Source organism: Pithys albifrons, chromosome 4, assembly GCF_047495875.1.
Source record: "Pithys albifrons albifrons isolate INPA30051 chromosome 4, PitAlb_v1, whole genome shotgun sequence".
Taxonomy (NCBI): Eukaryota; Metazoa; Chordata; class Aves; order Passeriformes; family Thamnophilidae; genus Pithys; species Pithys albifrons.
The window spans coordinates 69,869,042-69,894,272 of record NC_092461.1 but is presented as its reverse complement, the minus strand read 5'-3'; the positions used below and the strand labels follow the sequence as shown (position 1 = coordinate 69,894,272).

The following is a 25,231-nucleotide window of genomic DNA, read 5'->3' as shown; positions in this document are numbered from 1 at the left end:
CATTTCCTATTGTCAGTAAAGGTTTGCAGAAAAATGGCTTCAAAAACATGATAATTTAATTTTTACTTGAATAAATACATATCTTTAACAATCAGTCTGAGATTTTTGCTCGTATTTTACTTATCCTTAACTCAGGCATCAAAAGTAAGATGTCCAAGGAAAGACTGAACAAGCATTAATGCGTTAGCCATCCTGATTTGACCACACCAGTGGGTAAATATAATTGTAAGTGTATTCTTAAGAAGGCTTCCTCTTGGAGCTCTATTGTGTAATAAAACAACAGTGACTTGTCCAGTCTTAGCTAAAACAACACAGCTTACCCTAATTAGATGAATAAGTCAGTTATTTAAATAGCTTTGCTTATGTGAGTAAGGAGAACAAGACCAGGCTATCAGATGAAAACACCTGTAAGAAATATTCAGTACTAACTTTTTGGAAATGTTTAGAAATGTAAGTCTATCTTTTAATAAATCAAAAATAATGGCACTGAACATTCAAATGATCTGGGTTTACAGTCTTTTGATGGCTATATTTGGAATAATACACAGACTTATCAGGCACAAAGAGGTCAGCTGAGAATGAACTACCAACAGGTGAACAGAAAAGCATTTTCAGAGGCAAAAGAGATATGTGTGGTTCTTTGTTTTCTTCTCCATCAGTAGCACTTACTCTAAAGCAGGTAAAGAGAACTCTGCTCTCTGTTTTGCATTTTGGAGCTTGAGAGGTCATAAACTGTTGCATGGAAAACACAGCACCATGATTTCAGCTCTAAGGACACAATAATCACTTCTTTTGTCTGTAGCTCTCACAGTGTCCTACAAAGATAAACTAAGTAAAATCCAATTTCTCAGCCTACACCCAGATCCACCAAGAATATTTCTGCGTATGGCCATCTGCTTGCTCCCTGAAGATCTGAGCCCCAAGGCTCTGGATCCCTTTGGATGTAGAGCTTTGGCTGAGTGCATTTTAATGCTAAGAACTACACAAGGCATTGAAGGACTCATCTTTTCTCAAACCTAAGATGCTCTAACAGAAATGCTTGTTTATGTGTTTTGACTCTAGCTGAAAGCCATATTCCGTTTTTCTAAATATTGGAGGCATCTCTGTAGAGCAATACATGAAAGCCTCATGATTCAGTTTCTCCCTGTCTCCGGTGAAAATTATAAAGGATTTATCTACTGTAGCGCAAGCAATAGAATCTACATATTTTAGCAGTTACTACAACAAAATTCTCATTGTATTTAAAGAGCAGAAAAGTGCATTTTCCATTACCCACCCTAAAAGATAAAAAAACCCAACCAACCAACCAACCAAAAAAACCACCAGGTTATAAAGGGTGCATGTTTTGTTAACAAAACAAGTTTATAAGTGCAGAAGCCACAGAGGGCTAATGATGGGCTTTTGGCTGGTGATGTATTTACACAAGACTCTGAACCAATCGCTACATCATCAACTTCTTATTGCCAACTTTTTTATATCTGCATAGTTAAAGCACTCACCAGCTCTTTTACTTTCACCTTTCCATTAAAATAATAGCTGCACATTGCAAACTTTGCAAGAACAACAGGCTGTAAACTTCAGCCCTGATATACTTCATGCATAAATTGCATATGTATGTATTTGCATTTGTATAAAAAACATTTCAATCATTTTTTCCTTGAAATGAACCTGTGAAATAGACATACATCTGTGCAAAGAGACAGCTAATAGGGAATATTCAATTTTACAAAGAAAATTGGAAAATCTGCCACCCAAGAAGCTGGCAATGCACATATTTGCTTTCCTTTGAACAAGCCTATTTTCCAGGCCAGATAAATATCTACTTTTCATTTGCAATTTTAAATAGAGTGTGCATGTACATATATATATATATATATATATACACACATATACATACACACATATATATACACACACACACACAAAACACAGATACCTACAAACATGTATGTGTGTTTGTGTGTACTCAGACACATATGCAGATAAATATAAACATACGCTAATTTTATCAATATATAAAATATATGAAGTGTTTTACAGTATTAGAGATATAATTATATATGTGTTTATGAATTTATAAATTTTTTTGCTTTTCTGTTCACCTTACTATGAATGCTTTCCTTTGTTAGGATAAATGACTTAAAATTTGTTTTCCTTTTATATTTTCCTTTACTATATTTTTTGGCATCAACTAAACAAAATCCAGCTAAACAGTCTTTTTTTTCCACATTGCTCTGGATCTACTTTTTTCTGAACCCAATTATGGTGCTATGAAACCTTTCTTTTCTGTTTCCCTCATGGCAACATAATTATTTGTTTCCTTGAACTAAAGAATATTTTATAATGGGCAATACAATGGCAGAATCTTGCTGAAGTTTCTGATGCAGATTGTAAAAAGCATCTGCAATAAGTAATCAGTGTCCACACTGTGGTATCTCATTTGTAGAGTGTACAGCAAATCTGCAAGTGATGCAAGCAGAGGAATCTTGATAACAATTTGATGCATTGGATATGTCTGCACTAAAAATATGATGTTGTACAGAAATATGAGATACCAAAACAAATTCATTCCAGGCCTAGAAGCAATGCAGCTGAGGCACATGCTCATCTAGAAGGAGTAATACCTGTATGGATGCATCTAAAAGGTACTTGAAGTGCCTTTGAAACTTAACTTGGATTTCTTTGTACTACAATTCATTATGTCTTGTGCAGACACATTACATGGGACTTCTCATGACAGCATCCTATCACATAAAGATACCACAATTTAGCCAAGGAAGAAAGTAACAGATAAAATGTAAAGCATTCATTTTTACTCCTCTTTTCCACTGACAATTGCTTTTAAAAGAAACATTACAAAAGTAAACCTTGTAGTAGTGACATTTGGTTTTCTAGCATTCTACATTGAACAAACTAGTGATTCTATTTAACATTCTGATCACAAATGATTAAAGATGCTTCCTACAGAGCTTTTTAGAATTCTAGAAGTTTGAAAGTAGAACAAGCAAAAAGGATAAAAAAATCATTGACATTTTGACCCTTTTCCAAGAGGCAATTCAATTTCAAGCTTACATTCAGAAAACTGAGGTGGTTTTCGTCCTAGTGCCACAGGTGCATTTGTGCGTTTGCCAAAGACTTGTGCATCAAAACTGGCATAATCAAATGGTACTTTCCCAAACTTTTCCTGTTCCTTCACCAGGGTGTTTCTGGAGGAGGTGACAGGGTGCGTAGATCTATAACTATACTGAGATACCTCAGGCTGCTTTGCTAAATTCGTCCTGCAGGAACAAGGTAAAGAATGAAGGAAAAAGACAAGAATATCTTTAAATAACTTTTTGATGAAAAATACATGATATAGGATATAGCTGCATCTCATTTCAAAAAGTGTGCTATTGTCATACAAGAAATAAACAACATAAATATGGTGGCTGACCTGGTAGTCAAAGAGTGCTTTGACTACATCATGATTCAAAGATGAAGACATAAAAAAATCTAGTATTCTTCAGTAATGCTTTGGTATATTTACAAGACAGCTACTGACTTGTTACTAGATTACCACTGTAGCATGGTGCTTCCTTTATAAAAAATATTTGGATTTTTTCTAGCTAAAGGACTTTCAGGTTTTTTGAATTACTATTGTTCCCACTTCACTGTGAATGAGTATGGTATAAATATAAGATGATCTGAAATAATTGCTTGTGCTATTTGGGAAGAATGAATGATTTATGGTGTGTTATTCCATTTAGTTAATGTTCAGTAACTACTTGTCTTTAGTAATTTCCTAAGGACTTTTCATATGTAGAGTTAAGGCATGTACAGTTGGCAGACACATGGACATAATATTCTGTAATGGCTCTGAAGGAACCATTAGAGCTGATCATGTCAATAATCCACAAATTAAAGTGTCCCCAAATAGACCTGAATATAATAGGTTGTAATGGTCGTGGTGCCAATGATGTGCAAATTATGCATCTCTGTAGGGTCCATATAACTCAAACAAAACACAATTGCCATAAAAAGTGTTTCTCCTTTTTGATACTATTGTATAAGAAAATAAACTAATTAAACCAATGAACTTAAAATTAAAAAAAACTCTATGAATTCTTCTGATCAGTTTACTTGTGTGGAAGTAAGATTTAGTAAAATATATTTGACTGTTTATCAAAAGGTAAGTCTGTTGTCTTTAGTGTCAGTCACATGCAAAAGAACCAGCAGAAAGACTTCATTTTGAGATACACTGAAGTTATTTAGCTTTGCAGAGGTTCATCTTGGAAAACCAAGTTGCCTCTTCAGCTGAAATCTGAAGTGGGTGAAAGACCTGAGGACCAATCAATAGAGTTTGTGCATAAATACTTGGGAGAGACTGGTTTGCAAGTGTTACTTCCTACCTGTGAGTCTGATCCTGGCACTGCCCAGCTTTTGGAGATTCGATTTGGTTCTTTTCCTGGGACATTGCCAACTTTTCAGCTGCAGCAATTGGACAACCAGAAAGGCTGTTGAAAACCAAAGGTGAAGAAAAGAAACAACAAGAAAGAGAAACAATGTTAAAATTAATTCTTATGTAAAGGAAATGTGTGCTGTGGAACTCAGTGACTCTTGAGCTTCTCTGATGCTCTGTACATCTATGGGAACTGCTGCCGTTATAGCCCAGATTCATCTGTTTTTCAGTCCTTAATGCAAAACTGTGAAATCTGCATATTTTAGGTGATATATCTGGAAACTGAATCATGTAGGAGCTTTCCACAGTTCATCTTTGATGTTTTGTCTGGCAAGTCACTAGTAAATTTTTTTGACAAATGACATTTACTTTATCAGTTAAACCATGCATATAAGCCTCCTGCTGATTAAAAGGAAAGTGAATTTGGGGTAAAAAACAGGGATATGTGAGTGACTGTTACCAAAGAACACATTTTGTCATTTCAAGTTGTGCTAGCTTATTTTTTTCTGTTTGCTTTATTAGATTAGGACATGTTTTCTTATCCTATTCATGGGTTGCTCATTATACAACATATGTGCTTCAAAGATGACTGGGGATTTAAAACAGGAAACACAATGGAAAAATATCTGCTTGCTCCTTATTCTTGTAGAGGAGCTTGTCATATCTCTGGAAAGGACTGACTTTCTATACTAAAGATAATAATGTAGTATGATAATCTTCAGTTTTGGTGCACTCATAAAACAGCTTATTAATCAATCAATCAGCAAAAAAACCCCAAACAAATGAGTCCCTCAAAAAAATTCAGTTGAACAAGGAAAGTTGGTTTTGACATTTATGTGACGCAAGTTTGTTTGTAAGATTGTTGTGGTATTTTTCCAGAAGGGGTATATGGAGTATTTTGGCTCACTGGCTTGCAGCAGACTGACAAGAGCTGTGCCGACAGCAATGGCTTGCTGGAGACAGAGTGCGCTGACTATCTGCCTCACCTGCAGCCCAGCTGTGATTCCCCAGCCGCCTGTTTGGAAGGCTTTTCTCAATTTTACTTTCTCCCTGCAGGCAGCAAGTTAAACAGATAGGAGTGTTCCAAGCAAGAAGGTAGCATTCCCAAGGGTAATAAATGGAGCTTTTAAACAGATTCTAAAATATTCCACATTAAATTTTCTGGTTTGCTAAAAGGTAATGTGTCTTGATTGGAAGTTCTTCCAAAAGACTACCATGTATGTGATGCAAAACAAATGGGGTTTGGTTTACACTGGATTTTCCAGTTGTATCAATAATAATGTATTTGTTCATTCCTACTGCTTTTACATGATGATTTTTTATTGTGAAGATTGTGATGAAATTGTAGCTTTAAATCTCATCGGTAAAAAATTAGTGGAATTTGCCATCCTTGATACTGCATCTATTTTTTACATAATGTAATTAACCAGAATATTTTGGTTATAAATATTTCAGGCTACCCTTGCAGCTCATAGACAGTCTGCAGAGTAGTACATAGCATCTAATTCCAAGACATGCCCATCAATTTACTCCCAAGTGCATGTTAGATTTTAAGTGGACAGGAACTTTTCTGATCTACCTTCGGTGTGTGTTGCGATTGCTGTTGACATGTCCTCTTCCTGTGCATCCTGGGGTGGGGCACTTTAAAACATTTTCATGCATGGCAAGAACTAAACAGGAATAATAAAAAAAAAAGATAATATGCATCAAATAAAAACACATATATTAAAAAATTATGAATATTTCCTCTTTGAACTCAGGTTCTCAATTCCATCACATTTTGAACACAAAAGAAGAGGAGAAGCATAGGACCTACAACACAGTGAGCATGGTGCCTCCAGCATATACCAGTTTATCTCTATATTACTGTAGTGTAGCTTCCCAAATGCTCATCACTGTGTCTACAGATTTTAGAGAACATAGATGGAAGTTAACATAGATGTTAGATCATGAAGCCCTTTGTGCTTTGATTCATGTACCACTAACACAATCAAACTAGAAAAGGCAGGTGAAAGAGGAGCCCTGGGCTTCATACAGGTGGAGTCCTCACTTCAGGGAGGCCAAGCTCTCAAGTGCAGGAAGGCTGCTTATGCATTTTAGCAGATGATCTGAGTAGGTCGTCTCCACACCATTACACTTTCTGATCATGTGAGCTGTGCTGGAACTGCCTGCGACCAATTGGTCATGCTTCTGAGCAGTGGCTTACACTCCCAGGAGCGATTGCAATTGCATGTACATTTCTTATGCCCTTTGGTGTGGATCATCTTTACTAAAGACTGACATATGTCTGTGCTAAACAGTGTATGTCTTTGAGGCACAATGTTTCACAAAAGCTGACTGTTCAGTCAACTTTTTGTTGTTTTATTCTGTCAGGAAGGAAATTATAGCTTTCTAACTTTTTTTTTTTTGAGCAAGACAGAACACATCTGATTGGAAGTGTCATAATTAACAAGGACTTGTTAATTGTAACTTTTTAGAAAAGTAATGTTGCTAAGGCCTTCCAAATGTAGCAGCCTGCTTAACTCGCCAGATGTTTCCATAAATACAGTTTAGTACCACAGTTTAAAAAAGGTAGAGCTACAGTTAGGAAGAGGATGTTAGTAAAGTGCAAATATATTTTGATTTGTTGTTATGCATATCAGCACAAAGAACAATCTGACTATCTAGGTTGTTCAAGTGGGTAGTTTCACGTTAAGTTTTGGCTTATTATGTAACATTTCATTGCATCATATTGCAGGATTGCACACACACACACAAACCAGTGTAATCATGCCAGCACAGTTAGAAATAAGCAGGGAAATTCAGGCTAGACTGGGCATAAAAGGATTAGTGTGATACTGAAATAAGAGAGAGACCTGTTGTGGACCAGCACTGGGATGTACTGATGGAAGTAACCTTTTTGATCTCAGTGGTGATGGGTACACTGGAAACATCTCTGCATAAGCATTACCAGGCCTCAGCTGTTGGCAAAGAAGACCAGCAGCCTTGGTGCATGATTGCAGCAAATGAGGCCACAGCTCTGAGCAAGCAGGTGATGTCTGTGTGCTGCACGCCTTAGCAAAGGCATGAGCAAGCAAGATCTTGAAGATTCATGGGACTACAGATTGTAGGTCTGCTGGCAAGGTGTGGATAGCTGGGTTCTGATCCTGTTCTTTCCAGGCTTCCTGAAGAGCATAATGCTGTTTATAACACTACTGCTGAGGAGTACTTGAGCTGCACAAGTGTGGGAAGTAGGACTGCAACTATGAGCTGGAGGGCAAAGGAAGTGTGATAGCTTTTCTGTCAGTCTCATACTGCAATCTCACCTGGAAAAAAGGGGGTTCTTCTCCAGCATAAGCACACACTACCCACAATACTGAGACAGATCCACTGGTTGTTCTGGGCTGCAGGGTGATGATACTCACTTTCTAGTGGCACTCTAACTTTATGTGGACAGCCTGAGAGACTGCGGTGGTGAGGGTACAGCCCAGTCACATGCCCTGTGCCATCACATCCTGGGATGGGGCATTTGGTTTCTCTCTTTTCAGGCCTGGGTGAATCTGCAGAGAAATCAGATAAGGATTTTGCTTGGTTTTAGCCCTTGTCTTCACTGACCTGAGTGATCCTAGCAGCATGATATTCTTTATTTTGTACTTAAATTTAATTCCTAATGCAAAGTTTTAACAGAGACACACGCAACTTAAACACCACTTTAGGTTTTCACAATGTGTCCTTAAAATAATGACTCCCCCCTCCCAATATGCCATTTATGTGCTAAACTATATAGCCTTAGGATTGCAGTGTCATTTATTCCACTCAGAGCCTCAAACAGGACAGAAGCCACAATCCAATAAGCCAGAAAACTGGCAGCATCAGCCAACAGCAAGATCTATAAAGGAATAAATAAAAAAAGCAGAAACAATCTTTTGCTCTGTTAATGTCAGACTCCAGGAAGCTGGGACAACCAAATAAAAGCTGAGGTGTGTAACAAACAAACAAACAAACAAAAAGCATTCCAACCAGAAGCCATTCCTTAAATATCACAGATCTCTAGACTGTGGGTTCTTTGTTAGGAAACTGAATACATGCCACTTTACATTTGAGAGGCAAGGCAAGCAGCTCCCTCTGGTACACATGGCAATGCTGCTTTGTGGAGCAGCCCACAAAGACACGGAAAACATGAAGCAGCCGATACCCTTTCAAAGACAAGGTCTCAGCCCAGACCCACAGCTACCACTCTGTAATGGGCATAGTACATTCCCAATTTTTGTTTCAAGCACCTAGAATTGTGCAAGAAACACTGGTCAGAAAGCCTTTATTTGATTTCCAGTTCAGGATCAAAAGTCTGGGCAAGAAAGGAATGATTTCTGGTCCAGAAATTCTCTTGTGAGAAATCTGGAGGAAGTGGCCACATAAATTGCTGAGGATGGTTTTAGCTCCATCTGTGATTGGCTGCCAACAGCATTTGGTGCTGGGGGAGAAAACAGCTGCAGCAAGCACAGGGAACAGCCTCTTTCAAGCTCATTTTTTTGGACTGTGAGGTAGGATGTGCTTAGGGATAGAATCACCAGAGACAGATGAGGGTTAAACTTCCTCGCAAGTGTTTAGCTTAAAAAATAAATTAATTAAATAAATAAATATGGATGAAAGAAAATAGACTGAGCAGCATCAGGAGACCACAAGCTTTTTAAAATCACTGCAAATGGAAAATGCTGTAACAGTGAATGGGAAACAAACAGGGACCCTGAAATATGATTTAGCATTTCCTCCAGTAATTGAAAAAGTCTATCATTAAATAGATGGATAAATAGAAACTAAAGTAATTTTTACAATCTAGTATCCAACAATAAAAATTAAGAGCTGATGGATTTGATGATGGATTTTTTAGAAAGAAACCCCAGTTAATTATATACAGTGAAAAAATTACGTGCAACATTGACTACAATCATATGACGTTTATGCAACCTGAATAAAGCTTAGTGTGTTTCTCCATGAATGTTACCTGTGAACTCATTTGGCAACTACAGCTAATTAGAGGATAAGGAAAATCAGGAAGAGACAGATTCTGCCATTGTTGCATCACTGCTTCTTCTATGTTTACTGTGAGAAAGTCACACTGACACCAGTGTGAACCCTGCTCTCAGGATAAGAAAAGATATCCGCAAAGTTCCTGCATATATCATTGTCATCTGAGTAAATAAAGGTAGTTTAGCAAGAAGGTAGACTAATACCATGCATGCACAGCTTAAGACTTGATAGTCAAAAGAACTGCTTGAGACACAAAACTGAGATGCATCCATTTTCTTCCCAAATGCGATAGGAAATGTTTTATAGTTGCAACTCCTAAAACACCCTGTCAATTATCTTTCACACTAAATACTTTAGATAAGTAAATTACTGTAATATTTGCAATGTCCACAGGGACTACTCTAAAGTAACATTAGAAATACAAAAATAAATAATTTATCAAAAATCAAAAATAGCATCCTTTCTGAGGTGGTCTCAGTATGTTCAGAAAGCCAAAAGGAAAAGTCAAAGAAAAAATGAATGTATTGTTACGTACTCCAGCAGGAAGTGTGCTTAAAAAAATGACATCTCTTGATGTTCTGTAATTACCCTTAATTGAGAGGTTTCATACAAGACAGTCCAGTTTACAAATCAAACCCAAATCTTTTAAATTTTCACTTTTGGAAGCCTGATTAAGTGCTGAAAATGGAGTGATGTTCCTACAGGTTCGTAGGATGCCACAAACTATCAGAAACAATAAAGATTTTGGAACCTAGTGACATTTCTGATGATGGAGAATGAGGCAGAAGAGCACGGCTTGTCCTTTCCTGGCTCATAAGTGGTGGCTGGCAGCAAAATGTAATGCTGATATGTGAAGCAGACAGGATTCAGAAAAGACATGGCTTAGGAATTAGGTGGCATCTTTGGAAGAGGCCAATTTTTCACCCTAACCTTTTCACCCTAACCAATTTTAATGCCTTCTTTTTTGGCTGCTGATATTTTGGAAGTATATATTAGCGCCCTATGGAGGAGGAAGCACAGAAGGAGGAAAAGGAGGAGAAGAACTGTCAGTGCCAGCTACACAGCCCTTTTAGTACTCATTACTGATCATTTCACATAGCAGTTTGGCAGGAAGCCAAGTACCTAACGTTTAACCTGGTTAGATGTAAGGCACTAGTGTGAAGGTACATAATTAACAAAATTACGAGCTAAATTCCAGATTCTGTCCTGTTGCTATAAAACCCTGCTCAGAATACTCTATCAGTCACAAGATAAATGCTTAAGCCAGTAAGAACAGCCAAAAATACTTCCTTACGTTTGTTACTAAATATCTGTCTCCCACCAATGTCAATAACTTTGGTTTGTCTCCTTTCCCCTGCTAGATGCTCCAGAAGAAACCTATCCAGTTCCTTGTAGGTGCTATGAAACACATGCCCTTGCTCTGCCTGCAGAGCGATTGCTTGTTCTAGCAAACTCAAGTTCCCTTTTGTTTTGTCCAGCTCAACCGACACATCTGTGGTTTCTGACAGGCACTCATTGTCGTCTTCTTCACTTTCAGGGAAGGTATTCTGAATTCTTTTCTCGAAAGGATCTGGGTATGTGTCCTGGGGTGCTCTCAGCTCTCTTTCTGAGTCACACAGTGTTTCACAAGGACCATATTCAACTTCTTCCTTCTTAATTTCTGGGACTTCTGGGACGCTGGACTGATTACACTCTACAATATACTTCTGAGTTACATGGGGCTTTACACTAGTTTCTTCTGAGAAATTTGAGGAGCTATCCCACTCGTCCATAATTTCAGAGTTACTTTCATTTTCCTCAGATGAACAGTATTTTGGGTCAGAAATAACAGTCTTTTCCTTTCCTTCAGCTGAGTTAATCAGGTAACATTCATCAGTGTCATCACTTTCTGTTTTTAAGGATTGAATGCCACTATCGTTCAGATTTTCTGTCACTGTTTGACTGGGTGCATCTTTTGCTAATTTTCCCACGTTCATCAAAGATTTGGCCACAGCATCTTGATAGCTGGAGTAGTTGTCTTTTCTTTGACTGGAATTTTCTTGCCCATACAAGTGAGGGGTTTCCTCAGATGCTTGTGGAGTACTCTCCTCTGCATGAGAAAAAAGTGAGAGAAAAATGCTAAGAATAACTGATTTTTGTATCATGCAGAAATGATACGAAGGTATTTACTTACCAATTGCCATTTCTCTATTCAATGATACTCTGTAATGGTTAAATTCACACAAGGCCTGTGTTTGAAATGACTCCTTGTAGCATCAGGAAAAGCCCTTCTAGGATTTACATACTTTATACTATAGCTCCAACACTGTATGGGAAATAAATGTCACCATTTCTTCCTAATGGTGAAGACATATATTATCTAAGAACACACACACACACACACACACACACACACACACATATTTATGTAAATATGGTGTTCCATACATAGATAAATAGTGGATATATACACATAATCTATAGAATATATGTGTATATATATATATATATACAAGCACACAAATACATTTTAAAATTCCTCTGTTCTATTTTCACTTCCCTTTCATCTAAGATTTCAAAATATTTTATCAAAATAGACCCTAATTACTTTCCTGGTCACCCCAGACCCCATGAAAGACTTCCATGGAAAAATCCTCTGCACTTCACAGAGGGCAAGCTTCTGGTCACCATTGAAATTGCCATGTTAAATGATAGATCAGGTCATGCACAGGCAGACAGAAATGGTAGTTATGTACAGACTCATAAAGGACTTGTTGAAGACACCACTGAAGTGCATCCTGTCTTTATAAACATCTTTCTTCAGAAGAAAAGCAGCAGCCAGCAGGTAATAAAGGCTGCATGTAGGAGAGGTCGTCGGTGTGGAAGACAATATGCCTTTTGTATCTCATTTAATTTTTTATAAACATTTCCTCTGACAAGGACACTCAAAAATACATCTCCATCATCTTCCTTTCTGGTAATTATCTCTCTAAATTCAACACTGGTTTTGCCAGGATCAAGTAAATATTGCCATAGTAACTAAAAGCATTTTTGGATGAAGGGAAGAATTTAGTCACAACACTAGCCCCTTCAATAATGCTGATTATAGGGTACATTCTTTTGTTGGGATCTATTCAACATAAACTGAAAAATTTAACATTTTACTTCCTAGAAAGAAGGATGAATAAACAATTACAGATTATTTCATAAGATGTGTCTGTCCTTTCCTGAATCACAAGAACTCCACGTTTAAATAATAAATTAAGCATAGTCTAAAATGCAAATGAAGTTTCTCTCAATAACACAGTGAGCTATTAAGAGAAAGTGTAAAGGGTTATGATAATTTTAAAGTATTATGAACTACAGAAAACAAATAAAAAGCATTTTCAGTGAATATGTCCAATTCATTGAACTATTCTCTCAATCCACTTAACTACCCACATGTGTACAATAATGATTTATAGACATTATACCTAATTATGCATATTTGGGCTGTGTTAGAGTGCCTAACAAAAGCTCTAGAAAGCAACAATTACCTCTGTTGCTTAGATACATAGTTTAAAATATTCCTATTAAGTGCAGATTATTGTGGAGGGGAAAAGGGGGACAAAAATGCACATGTGCACCACAATGCATTTCACTTTACTGCTGCCAAACTGTTAGCATTTTGGGTCATTTCCAGTTTACATAATTGTTTGGTTCAACTGTTTGTTATATGTTAAAAAGAAAATATTGATTAATTCTTATTCTTCTTCAGAAATTTGAACTCATGCAGGGAGAGGTGGCCTTGTGCACTGTGTGCATAAAGTTGCATTTAAAAAAAAGTCTGTAAACCTCAGTGTAACTTTTTAGCAGCTGGTCTAGTACCACACACATTGCAGTATTCTGAATAAAGTCTGCTGTCTTTTCACATCTCAGCAAGTAAGAATGATGATTTGGCTCTATAACCAACTTTAGTCAAATGGGGGTTTATTATTTGCTCTTCTACCATTTGGAAAATAATGGAATATCATCACTGGGTCATTTCAAAAAGTAACAAGATCTAGCTTAAAAGAAATATCCCCCCTCTCCAAAACAAAACAAACAAAACAAAACATTTTAATGGTAACAGGTCTTTTCAATTATTTTTCTGTGTGAGAGATGAAAACTAATATAAATCCATCATGACAGATTTTTGTTCCTTAAATAATCAACAATTTTTAAAAGCAATGCTTAAAAATTTGTTATTGAATCAGTCTTAATAGTTCAGCTGCCCCAGCTTTGCCTTTTACTTCTACAAGTTGTAAATTTACTTTAAAAATAATCAAAACTCTGCTTAGTTTACAGTTAGATCAATCATGAACTGAAGCATTAACTGATCAACTGACAAGAATCATGAGTTCACAATAAAATGAGCAATATTACACTAAGAGATTACAAATTAGCCCACATGGCCAGATCAACTGTATGCTTTATCTGAAAATTGTTTTGTAGCTGGCAAAATTAATGCAAAAATGGTAGGTTGCATTATGCTAGCATGTTGGGAGATGTAATACTGATATCAAATAAAACTTTTTGAAATCAAGTGTTTGGGGTTTTTTGTTTTGACTGAAGAGCATGGTGAAAATAGGGTTCCCCTACATTTACATCGATGGATCTGGCATAACATTTCCCCTTTTTTAGAAAAGAATCAGTTAAATAACTTAGGTTCATCTGTATATGGCACAGAATCTACCTTTACACTCTTCATAGTACTTTCCCTTCACTGAGTTCTTCATACTGTGCAGAGGACAGACAAAGGGAAAGAAAAACATTCCTGAGGGCAACTCAGGGTAGTCAGGAAGCAGGCTGAATCAATGCAGTAAAAATAGATCTAAAATCCATAGATCTAAAAAAAAAAAAATAGAAACAAACAGCAACAAACACCCACCCCCCCACTCCCCCCAACCACCAACATACAGGAATTCTTACTCCAAGGAATTCCGTTCTCATGTTAAGAGATAGAAATACCCTTTGCAAGCTGAACAGGCATGTTCAGCCATGGAATATTTTTCTTGATGAATTTTACCTAGTAATGTCACTCAAAAGACAGAGACACTGGGTATCACCTTGCTAAGTAATGCTCTCTTTGAAGATGGCCTTCACAGTGATGGGTTTTCACAGTGATGGGACGCAGATCTTTGGAAAAAACTCCTCCTAGAAGATTTACAAGTGCCAACTGACTGAAAACTTTGCTGCATAGAAACACCACCAAGACCTCCACTGATTTTGGTAGAATCAGGATTTTACTCTTTGATCTGAAAGACATTCTTCTTCCTCTTCTATGTATTTTATAGTATTCATATATATAAAATTTGGGGGGTTGTTTTGTTTTAAAGAAATTCAGTTTAGAGTACATAAATTACTAATCTCAGTTCATCATAGAATCATATAACAGCCTCACTTGCCTGACTAAATATTTTGGCAGGACTTCTTAAACAAATATGTGAAAACCAATTTAGTTTGATATTTCTTGTTAACTTTGAATATGTAAAAAAACATATTAAAAAGGAAGAGTAATAAAAGCAAACTGTAGATATATCTTTCTCTCTTCCCTTCCCCATCCATATTTTCCAGCCTACATATTGTAGAAGTTTCTATAAATTGTTGGATGTGTTTGGCTCAGCAGAGTTCGAATAACAAGTACAAAAGTGCTGAGTCTAATAAGCGTGTTAAGCAGAACACACACAGTAGTCACATGCATGAAATTGCTTTGCTAAATGTTAACGTCAACAATGTTTCACTAACCATTTTTTATTTTTCTTCCCAAGAGGTCTATATATTCCAGTGAAAATGTGATCTTCATAAATGTATTTTTCTCAGTTGTGGGCTTAAGCTTGTTTTTTTGACTGGGTTAGTGGAGAAGCAGACACTGCTCCATATCTGACCTGCTGCAGTAGTTGTGTCCCTGTGTGACCTATAAAGCATTTACTAGACCCCAGGAGGAGTTATTGTACAAAATAAACAGAAGTATGATGGTTAAACCTGGTCAGAAAGGCATTATTCTGACACTCTTAGAAGTCAAACATGTCCTGCATCCTCTTTGAAAATACTGTTTCTTATCTCCCTTCCCGTGGAATTCAAGTTCAAGCAACTACCTGAAGATGAGCTGCTTTTGAGGACACTGATCTCTTCCTGTAACTCAGTCCTGTCTTCATTTTCTTCTTTGCAATCCAAGCTGGGGCTGTAGTGGCGGGGTTTCATTAGCAGAGACTTCCTTTTGTTGACAGGAACACCTGATATCTGGTCTTCAGCTTTTCTCTTCTTAGCCATGGAGCATTTGTAGGCACTGCAATTATCAATTGCCAATGATAGAGAAAAAAAGTGGGAGAAGTGAGGGGTAATTTTTTTTTTGTTAAAATAACATCACCCTCTAGTTTAATTCTAAGTATAAAAGTGAGGACTGACAAAATATTCATTCACTTGCAGTTTCAGCAAGTTGTGTATTCAATTTTAGCTCATATACTGAAAGTTAAAGGCACAGGCAAGTCCCATTTCTTTTCACTGCTGCCAAAATCTGTTTGGGGATAGGGGAATGAGGATAAAGACAAAACCAAAAATTCATAACCCAACAGCCTTAAGGAAAAGGTGACAGAATTGTAGTCTGGTGTGATAATCCAGAAAAACAGCAAAGGGGAAAATTATACCACCAGTTGTATTACAACATCCTGAGGCTTTGGGTTCATCACCTTTACATCAGTATGGATATCCAATCATACACTTAAGAGTTTAGCAGCATAAAACCTGTGTGAAACACACTGTACATTGATAACACTTTGTCATACAGGTCCCTCTTTCAATGCTAGTTCCCAAGCATTGGATTAATTTCATTAACTCCAGCCATAAATGTGTGGTTTAAGCTCTACTCAGCTCTACTCTTTATAGACTCTAAAAAAGGTTCCCACATGGGGCTATTCATCTCACTTAAAATTGGATCTATGTGATAAAGAGGGGGACCCATCCCCTGTGAAAAGTCTTACCCAGTCCAGATGCCCAGTTTTCAGATGACTGACATGAGAAGAAGTGGCAGGATTTTAGCAGGTTTAATATACTTCTTTCAGCTCCTAATAGACCTTCATATTAATCTGCATATGAATTTGCTTCTACAGATATTTAGCCAAGCCTTTGTAACCATGTGGTTGATCTGTATGGCATATAGATATTAAAACGTATGACATATCACTGAAGAGTCCTAAACTTTCAACCCTCTTTTCTGAATAATTTTTTGTGTGATTCGACATGATTTCATTTTTCCCTCATACACAGTATGCTAAGAAATTTATGTAGTATGAATAATAGTGCTCATGTTATATCTGTCAGAGATGAAGAAACTACATATATGGATCTGTGTAATCCACTCAACAGTTTCTCGACCTTATATATCCCCAGGGGGCATTACAAATCTACACAATGCCTTTAGGTGTTGGATTTTGCATTTGGCTCACTGACTTAGCTGCAAGAATTGCAAAAAAAACCCAAAAAGCCACATATGAAGAGAACTCCTATTGGTTACACTTATTACAAGCTCAATAGCATAAATTAATCCTTCTAAGGTATCTTACGTCGCTAAATTGGCTGAGGTTCTGATTGTTTTGGATGAAAGCATATTACTACCTTGAGCTAAGCATCTTTTTGGCAATCCATCATTGCAAACATAAAGAACAAGGAAATAAAAAGATTTGCATTTTAGGGGGACTGTTAAAATTCCACCATACACATCTCAAACACTGGATATTCTTGATCTTCTGAAACTAAAATTCAATGGGCATCAGGAGTACTGGATGCTAAGCACATGCTGTGGTTGAATATAGTATGGCTTCTGTGTTATTTCTCTGCTATGAACAGAGGATAATGCGAATATCATGTTAAAGGTCAGAATCACAGTGGTATCAATGTCCCAGCGGAAAAAACCCATATAACAGATATCAGAAATGGATGTAGTTTGGAAAAATATGCATAATTTGCTCCTTAAAAAACAAAGTTTGGAGTTTCTTAATTCATATTTGTTAATGGCAGTTTGTACCAGCCATGTTGTTCCAGGAAAATTGAATAAACAACAAGAGTTTGAAAACCCTTCACACACAATCGTTTTTGTCAGCCAAAACCTTCACTAGGTTTGCTTTTGATCTTTCTTACTTATTTGTCCAGCTTCAAGTTTCCCTCCAGTAGGTACTGTAAGTGTGTTTAGGACATGATGAATTTCCAGTGTTTAATTCCCCTTTGACATGGCTACAGCTGTTTCTCAGACAAGCATAATAAATAGATTTTTTGAAAAGAAGATCCAATTAGATCATCTAGTATGCTCTCCGATGCAACACAGGTCCCAGAACATCATCTAGTTCTTCAGCCTTAATCCTGTAATTTGTCTGTTAATTGTCAAGACTTGACTAACCTGGTCAGGTTAAGGGAAAACGTGGTAATCTGGTAAATTCATTGCTGTATTCTTGCTCACTGAATACCATCTTTTTCTAGTAACATAATGTTACAAGCCCTCCACTGTGGACTGGCATGAGAGCTACTAACACATTGGTTTTTTGCCACAACTGAAAACGATAGTCAAAATCAGATGTCAGCAGACCACAATCAAGACCAGTATGGGAGTACTGCTGCCACCTGCCACCTGCAGATCTGCTCTGGGAAATGAGAGCACGAGAACCCACCTGACTGAAATCACTACAGTTTACAGCAGTAAAGCAAAAGGTCTTGCATCAAAGTCAGGACAAAAAGGCCACAAATCTTCCTGGAAGCACATCATTCATGTTAGAAAGTTTCCCATCTATGAAAGACTGATGCAGTAGTTTGTCCTTATTGTGTCTTTTTTTTCTATACAGGAGTGGCCTCTCATCCAGATTTTCTCTACAGTTTCCACCATTTTAAAAGAGGTGAATGCATGATATTGAACTTTTAGTAAAATCCTTTCTGACACCTTCCATTCTCATTAAAGAATGAAGACAAAACACAGTCATAACTTATTTCCTAGGAAGTTCAAATTGCTCTCCTTGCTCCAGGAAGAGATTTTGTAGCTCTTGTTTTTGCTGGTGGCTTTTTAAACTGCTGCATTTGGGCATTGACTGGAATCTGCTAGCTTGCAAGAGCCAGTTTAAAGATTTATCATGTATCCGCAATTACTTTTCTATCTTACAGTGCTTAAAATTAAAAATGAAAATAAAACCAAGAAAAAAACCTTCACCAGTGGTAGCATTTTCAAGTACTTACACATGATTTGTTAAGGATTTGACAATGGACACTGGGAATTTAAGTACTATGAAAAGAATATATTTATGCCTTTGTAGATTTCATGTCATGATGATTTCACCTTTGTCTTTAAAAGTTTCTATTTCTCTATTTTCCTTATGTGCATTCATACATAGACACACATGTAGGTTATCACAGATTTGTCAAGCTGCAGTTTTTCAAATGGCAAACCTATAATTTAGCTTCTCTATTACTCATCTCTTAAATTCAACATCTAATAGTTTTGTTGCTATTTATCAATGGGCTGCTTGTTGTCATGGAACACTGATTCAGCTGTCAAGGTTATTTGGTAATCTGAGGCTCATAAAACAGGAGAAGCTCTTTTTGTTATGAACCCAAAGCCAATACATGCTTGTGTTTTTTTTCTCAATTTAACTGTACTTAAATTTTATGAATAATAAATAATTTTTTTACTTTCTAAAATGAGAAAATTCTTTATAATTTTGGTTTTTTAGTCAATGATTCAGTTACCAAAACCAGTCTTGTGCCTGTTTGGCAGTTATCTTAGTGTGAGTCAAGAGGTTAAAATATAAGACACTTAGGACTTGGTTGAATATGCAGAAAACAAAACCAATGGTAAACATTTCACATGCATTTTATACCTAAATCTTTTTTTTTTTTTGTGGGGAATTTACTGTGCCTGTTTCCTTTATTTCTTAGTTCATATCTTGTAGAGACTGGTAGGATACAGGCAGTACAGTGTATTGGCTCCCCAGCACAAAGCAATGCCTCAGAAGAAAGAGGTTTTAAGCAGTCCAAATCACATCAAGTTTTCTTAAAAAATAGTCCTTTTGGTTTGGTTTGGTTCTTTTTGTTGTTGTTGTTGTTATTTGTTTTGTTTTGTAATTGGTTCATCTGAGTGATATGTCTGTCAAGCTTCCAACCCAACCTTTAACCACTTTGTAGCCAGCAAGGATTTGTTGTAGTTAATCTGCTGGCAAGACCTCCAGATCTCTTGGGATTTTTTCTTATTCATAGCAGCCTGCAGGTTGGTAAAGCATGATAACAGAGCAAAGAATTGCCTCAGTGGGTAAAACTAGGGGTACATTCAGCCTGAAAACTGTTGTTTACTAACACTTGTAATGGATGCCATCTAAAATAATGAGACCAGAACACACTGCATCTCACATACACTCCTTAGATGCAAGAGAGAAAATGAATGCCTTTGAATATCAAGGCATTTGCATTTACTGTCTAATGCTATTTAAGAATCTCACTCCCCACATGAGTTTATGCAAGAATAATCAGTGAAACAGTTGTGAAGAAAATAATTTTAAATTCTTATCCTGAGTTGCATTTTGACTGTTTGCCTAACTATTGAGTTGCAACTAAAGGAGACATAATTTTCTGATGTGTAGAAACACTTAACTTCACACTAGTAGTTACAAGGAGAAGGTTAGTCTAACTACTCCTTAATCATTTTGTCATTACAGATATTGCCAGATGCTTTAGACCTTGATTGGGTTTTGTTCACAAACTATCAGATGCCCTAGGACACTGTAGAAGTCCAATACAACATTTTCCTTATGGGAGGGAAGAATTGGCATTTGAAAATTATGGTACACTTGCCACTCAAGGATGAACCAGTAACTTACAAACATTTGTTGTGGTTGGACTTTATTCTAAGAATTTTAAGACAGCACTGAATCAGATGTACCTAAGAGGAACAGAAATTCTGAACATTGTCCCATCTTAGACCTCTTTTATGTCAGCTTGTTCTCTAAGAAACAGATGAACTGTATTCTGTCTAACGTTCTAACACAATGGCTTCCAAAGTTCCTCACAAACTGATGATCAGGAGAATTTACTAGCACTGGATACAGAAAGGTGATGACCTGCTCCTCAGACAGATCACACATCAGTTCAAATTACATTGATGATATTATTTACATCAATGACATATGCCAGAGGTTCATGAAAGGAACTCTGATGTCAAAGTCCTAAGAAAGAACGTCTCACCACTGCAATTGAAAACTCAAATGGGTGTTGCTAATCACAGTAACTTCAGATGGACAATAGAGCTTGGGAAGGAAGGTGGAGTCTAACTATGATTTAGTGGTTTGTCTTCAGGTTAAGAAAGTCAGATTTGTGTTCTATTTTCTGAATGAATTTTCATTGTGAAGAATGTACGTAAATTTTGTACCTCAGTTTAAGTGAGAGTGATAGTGTTCTCAGGTCAGGTTGCTCTGAAAGGGATGATAGACCAAAAGATGGTATTAACAAGTCTCATCATAGCCAGAATTTGGAGTCTCCACAAAAAAACTGAAAATCCACAGCATCAGTCAGGTCTGCAAGAACACTTTAGCTGCCAGGCACTAGGGTGCTGTTTCCAATACCATGGAATCAGTTACTGAATACGAAAGAATTTATAAAAATCTAACTGTATACAAAACACTTTAACTGTAGATAAAACCAAATCTTAGATTCAGAAAACTAGATAGAAGTGACTTTAAGGCATATGAAATAGTCACAGATTTGATATATAGAGAGATAAGAATGTTTTTAAAAAGAAGAAAGTAAGTTGCATCACTTAGGATCATAGATACTAGAACATAAAATTTACCAGGTTTATGTCCTTGGAAAAAATGACATCTAAAAAGTAATTCTGTTTACTCTCTTCCATTCTAAAATCCTTATAGGTACTGGATGAAAATCTTAGCAAATTCTCACAAAGAACATAAAGAAAATTACTTGTGTATTAAAGAAGGACTTCTTGATCAATCCCCCCTTTTTTTTGTTTGTTTGTTTTATTTTTTAAAGAAAGATACTTATAAGATGCTTTTCATCAGTGAGAATAGCAGTTCAAGAAAAGTCTGTGATGCCCTCAACTCATTTCTGTACCCTTCAACTCTCAATCTCAGAAGGATCTATTTTACAAATCTTCCATCTTGTCTGCTGTATGGATTATGTTAATATGTTAGGATTTCTACAGCACTGTATTCTGATGTTCCATCCTGCAATGCACTCACCATTTCCCAAATTTTTTCTACTCAGTGGGGTATGAAACTATGCTTACAGATGTTTTACAAGTCCATGAATTTAACCCTGAATAGTGGAACATGCTGAAGCAAGGGCTAAAAGAAATCACCATTTTACCTATTCAAAAGAGGTGAAAGGAAGATGTGTGAATTTTCAGGTGTGGGAAAACTGCACTACTAGAAACAACTACTTGCTTTGCAAGTTATAGGTAGCCACTCACCTACTAGCTGAAGATGTTCTAGGAGTGCAACTGTGCAACTGAGAAAATTACAATAAAGGAACTGCAATTCACTGACAATCTAAGACTGAGTTAAATCAGAAAAAAGCTTTTCTTTCTAATTATTTTAAATACTTCTTATAATTACTGAATTATTTTCAAAATTATACAAATGAAAACATGTGACTTTATATGAAAATAATAAAGAAGGATGTTAACAGATCTCTGATATGAGTTTTTACAGATTAAATTTTCGAGGCTAGTTCTGGAAAGGACCACTGAATACTTTTCCCAGACAGGAAGTTAAACATGTGTTTGTCCTGATTGTTGATCTAGAGCCAGAGTTATTGATATTAATGGTTTCTTCTATTTTATAAAGTAAACCAAGCCACAGTACTTTTAGATAAGTTATAACATTTGGACTCCATGACTGAGTGCATGGTATTTCAGTGATTCAAACTAGGAGATGAAAAATAACATGGAAAAGAACTCCAGCCGGGAATTCCTGAAAAATGCATTTGTGTGATAATTACTCAGGTAAAAAGAGTTTCCTTCCATCAACATTTTAAAATATTAAAATTGTAAGAACTTCAATCAATAAATTTGTTGGAAAAAAAATTGTTCTTCATTTACACATAATTGACTGCAATGATGCTTAGAACTAGCACGACTTACTTCAATGATAGTTAAAGAAAATCTGACTGGTTATCCTTTTTAAACATCACACAAAACATAAAAAAATCATATCATCATTTTATAACAAATTCATACACTTGACTTCCAAGTTGTATCTGTGAAGGGGACAGAGGCTTTTCCTGTGCACACTAACAGCCATTCCAGGGTAAACGATCTTCAACAATTAGAGAAGTTTAGTGCCATACTTGGGCAATCTTTTTTCTAAAATGCCAGAGTTGTGACAAGTTCAGTCTAGGGCTGGTCTAAGATGAAAGAAATGCACGTGAAGTATAGATGGGGAAAAGATAAAAGGAAATTCATATTCATGAGCAAAATAAGATCAGTAACTTGGAGCTATTAAACTGTCTTCTATATACACAAATGAAATGTTTAGCTAGGGATAGAACAAGACAGATAATAATGTGTAGGAAATATGATATCATAACTGAAACCTGGCTGGAGCAAGTTATTAAAAGATATGTTTTATTTGAAAAAGACATATAAGAAAAGTAAAGGAACTGCCATAGCCTTGTTGATGAAAGATTTATTAGACCCCATAAGAAGAGCCTGGGGAAAAATGGGTAATGGTGTCAAATCATTATATACTGAGTTTGGAGATGTTTCAGACACTAAACTGAATGTTATAGGCCACCTGACCAAAGAGAACAACTGGACTGTGAAATGATTGAGAAAATGCAAAGAAGCACATAAAGAGTGGAGCAACGGTAAGTCAGCAACAACATAGGAAAAGGCATGCAGTTATGGTGAGATTTACCATGCCTCAAGCTCAGGCTTCTGTGATGCCTGAGGCTACAGGACAAAAATTGCAGGCTGTGATATGGTCATGAAACTGCCTTTTTTTAAACATACTTTTATTTTTTTTGTTTTGAAACTCTATGTTACTATATTTAACTGGATTCTCCCTGAAGTAAAGGCAACTCAGAGGAGGACAGCAGAGATTTAACTTATCTGGTTTTCTTGTTTTCAGCTTGTAGGCTCTTAAGGATATTCAGATCATATAAAAAAAATTGCTTATAAACTCTCAAATTGAAATACTGGGATGACTGTTTCCCAGCGTCATTCTATAGCACATAAATCAAAAGCATGGTTAAAGTTGTAGAGTTGGACCCTTTTTTAACAGACAAGTTATTTTTAGTAAGAGTCAGTTCAGAGGAAGCTTACTTTTTGTTGTGTTGCTCAAGAAGTTCTTATACTGAGTAATACAAGAGAATGCCCAAGATCTGGGTCAAATCCAGCCTCCCCAGCCTCTTTTGCATTTACTCACTCAATCTGGCCAGGTTCAGTAGGTCAATAAATTCCAGTGGAGCCCAAGCCAAGAATTTGGCTTAGCATGGATTAAGTTTCTAGGCAAATCTACAGATCATCCACACAACCTTTGCATCCAGAAAGCCTTGCACATGAGTGGTCAGCCTGCTAACACAAGTGCTTAAATAAAAAGCATGTTGGCAACTACAGGCTGGTTAAAGAATATAAAGAAGATACGTTTTGTGGATTTTTTTTTCTTTTTACAACAGACGATAAGACTATAAGCAATGCATTGTCAGGAGCCAGTACCCCCTTTTAAAGTAGCAGGCATCCCCATGGCTACATTCTTTTCCTTTCCTTGCTATCTCCAGGCTGTACACAGTCTGTTTCATCTTGCTTTTGCTTGGCTGAATCCACCCTTGACATCAGTCAGATGCAGCAATTCAGCTAGCCATAATATTTAACTCATGATTGATACATATGAGGCAGAAGTTACTGGTTGGCGTTTCCATCTCTAGATGGCTTGCGATCATCTACAGAGAAAAGGTCTGCCATAAGAGGAAGCAAACATTTAGGGCTATAACATTCTGATGCATTCTGTCATGCAGCAGAAGGCATGAAGTCATATGCAACTCTAAATTTCTGTGTAGGGTTGGGAGGATAATAATTACTGAGTGCTGATAAACACAGAAGTTGTGATGGGGAAGATGACTCCTGTAATATATTAAATAACATAACAAATTTAATTCAAGGCAGGGAATGTTCTAGGATGTAGCAAGCTCTCAGGAAGAAAGAAACTGATAATAAATATCTGTCAGTCTAGCAACCACTATAAGTGGTGTGGATTTGACATATATTATAAATCTCTTACAGAAAAATATATATTGAAACTAAATAATAATTACCCTTTATAATTTTAAATGAAGACTTTAAGTAGAAAAATTGTAAATTCACAATCAAATATAATAACCAAGAGAAAAGAGACAGAGATTGTGGCTGTTGACTAGAAATGAACATAGTAGACATCAAAACAGGCCTATAATATGCTAGAAACATACCTAATGTGCTCGTTGAACAGAGCTATAAAAATCACCTATAAAGCAAATATACATAAAGTAACTACTAAAGTAAAATAAAATAGAAATGTGAACATGAAACACAACCTATAAATGTTCTAAATAAATCCAGGAACAAAAGAGCTAGAGGTCACAGTAAATAGATCAAAAGGTCTGAATATGCACAGGAATTAAGTAAATTATGGATCATAATTAACAGCTCTAACCACAGTTGTCTCAAAAGGATTATGAGTTACAATTCTTATTTCAAATATCTTAGTGATTATTAAGAACAGTTCACTAAATACTTAAGTCAAATAACTGCCAACCTCAGGGTTACCT

The 25,231-nt window shown here is 36.4% G+C and overlaps 1 protein-coding gene across 5 annotated transcripts in view; it reads right to left on the bottom strand.

The window, feature by feature from the left end:
• ST18 (ST18 C2H2C-type zinc finger transcription factor) overlaps positions 1 to 25,231 on the bottom strand; it is a 100,381-nt gene that overhangs the window by 35,375 nt on the left and 39,775 nt on the right. For all 5 annotated transcript variants that reach the window (XM_071554549.1, XM_071554546.1, XM_071554550.1 and 2 more), the window contains 6 exons: positions 15,541 to 15,731; positions 10,740 to 11,534; positions 7,843 to 7,977; positions 6,018 to 6,108; positions 4,389 to 4,493; positions 3,073 to 3,278 (listed from right to left, as the gene is read on the bottom strand). In XM_071554549.1, coding sequence (XP_071410650.1) covers positions 3,073 to 3,278; positions 4,389 to 4,493; positions 6,018 to 6,108; positions 7,843 to 7,977; positions 10,740 to 11,534; positions 15,541 to 15,731 — 1,523 coding nt within the window. The remainder of the gene's footprint in view (positions 1 to 3,072; positions 3,279 to 4,388; positions 4,494 to 6,017; positions 6,109 to 7,842; positions 7,978 to 10,739; positions 11,535 to 15,540; positions 15,732 to 25,231) is intronic.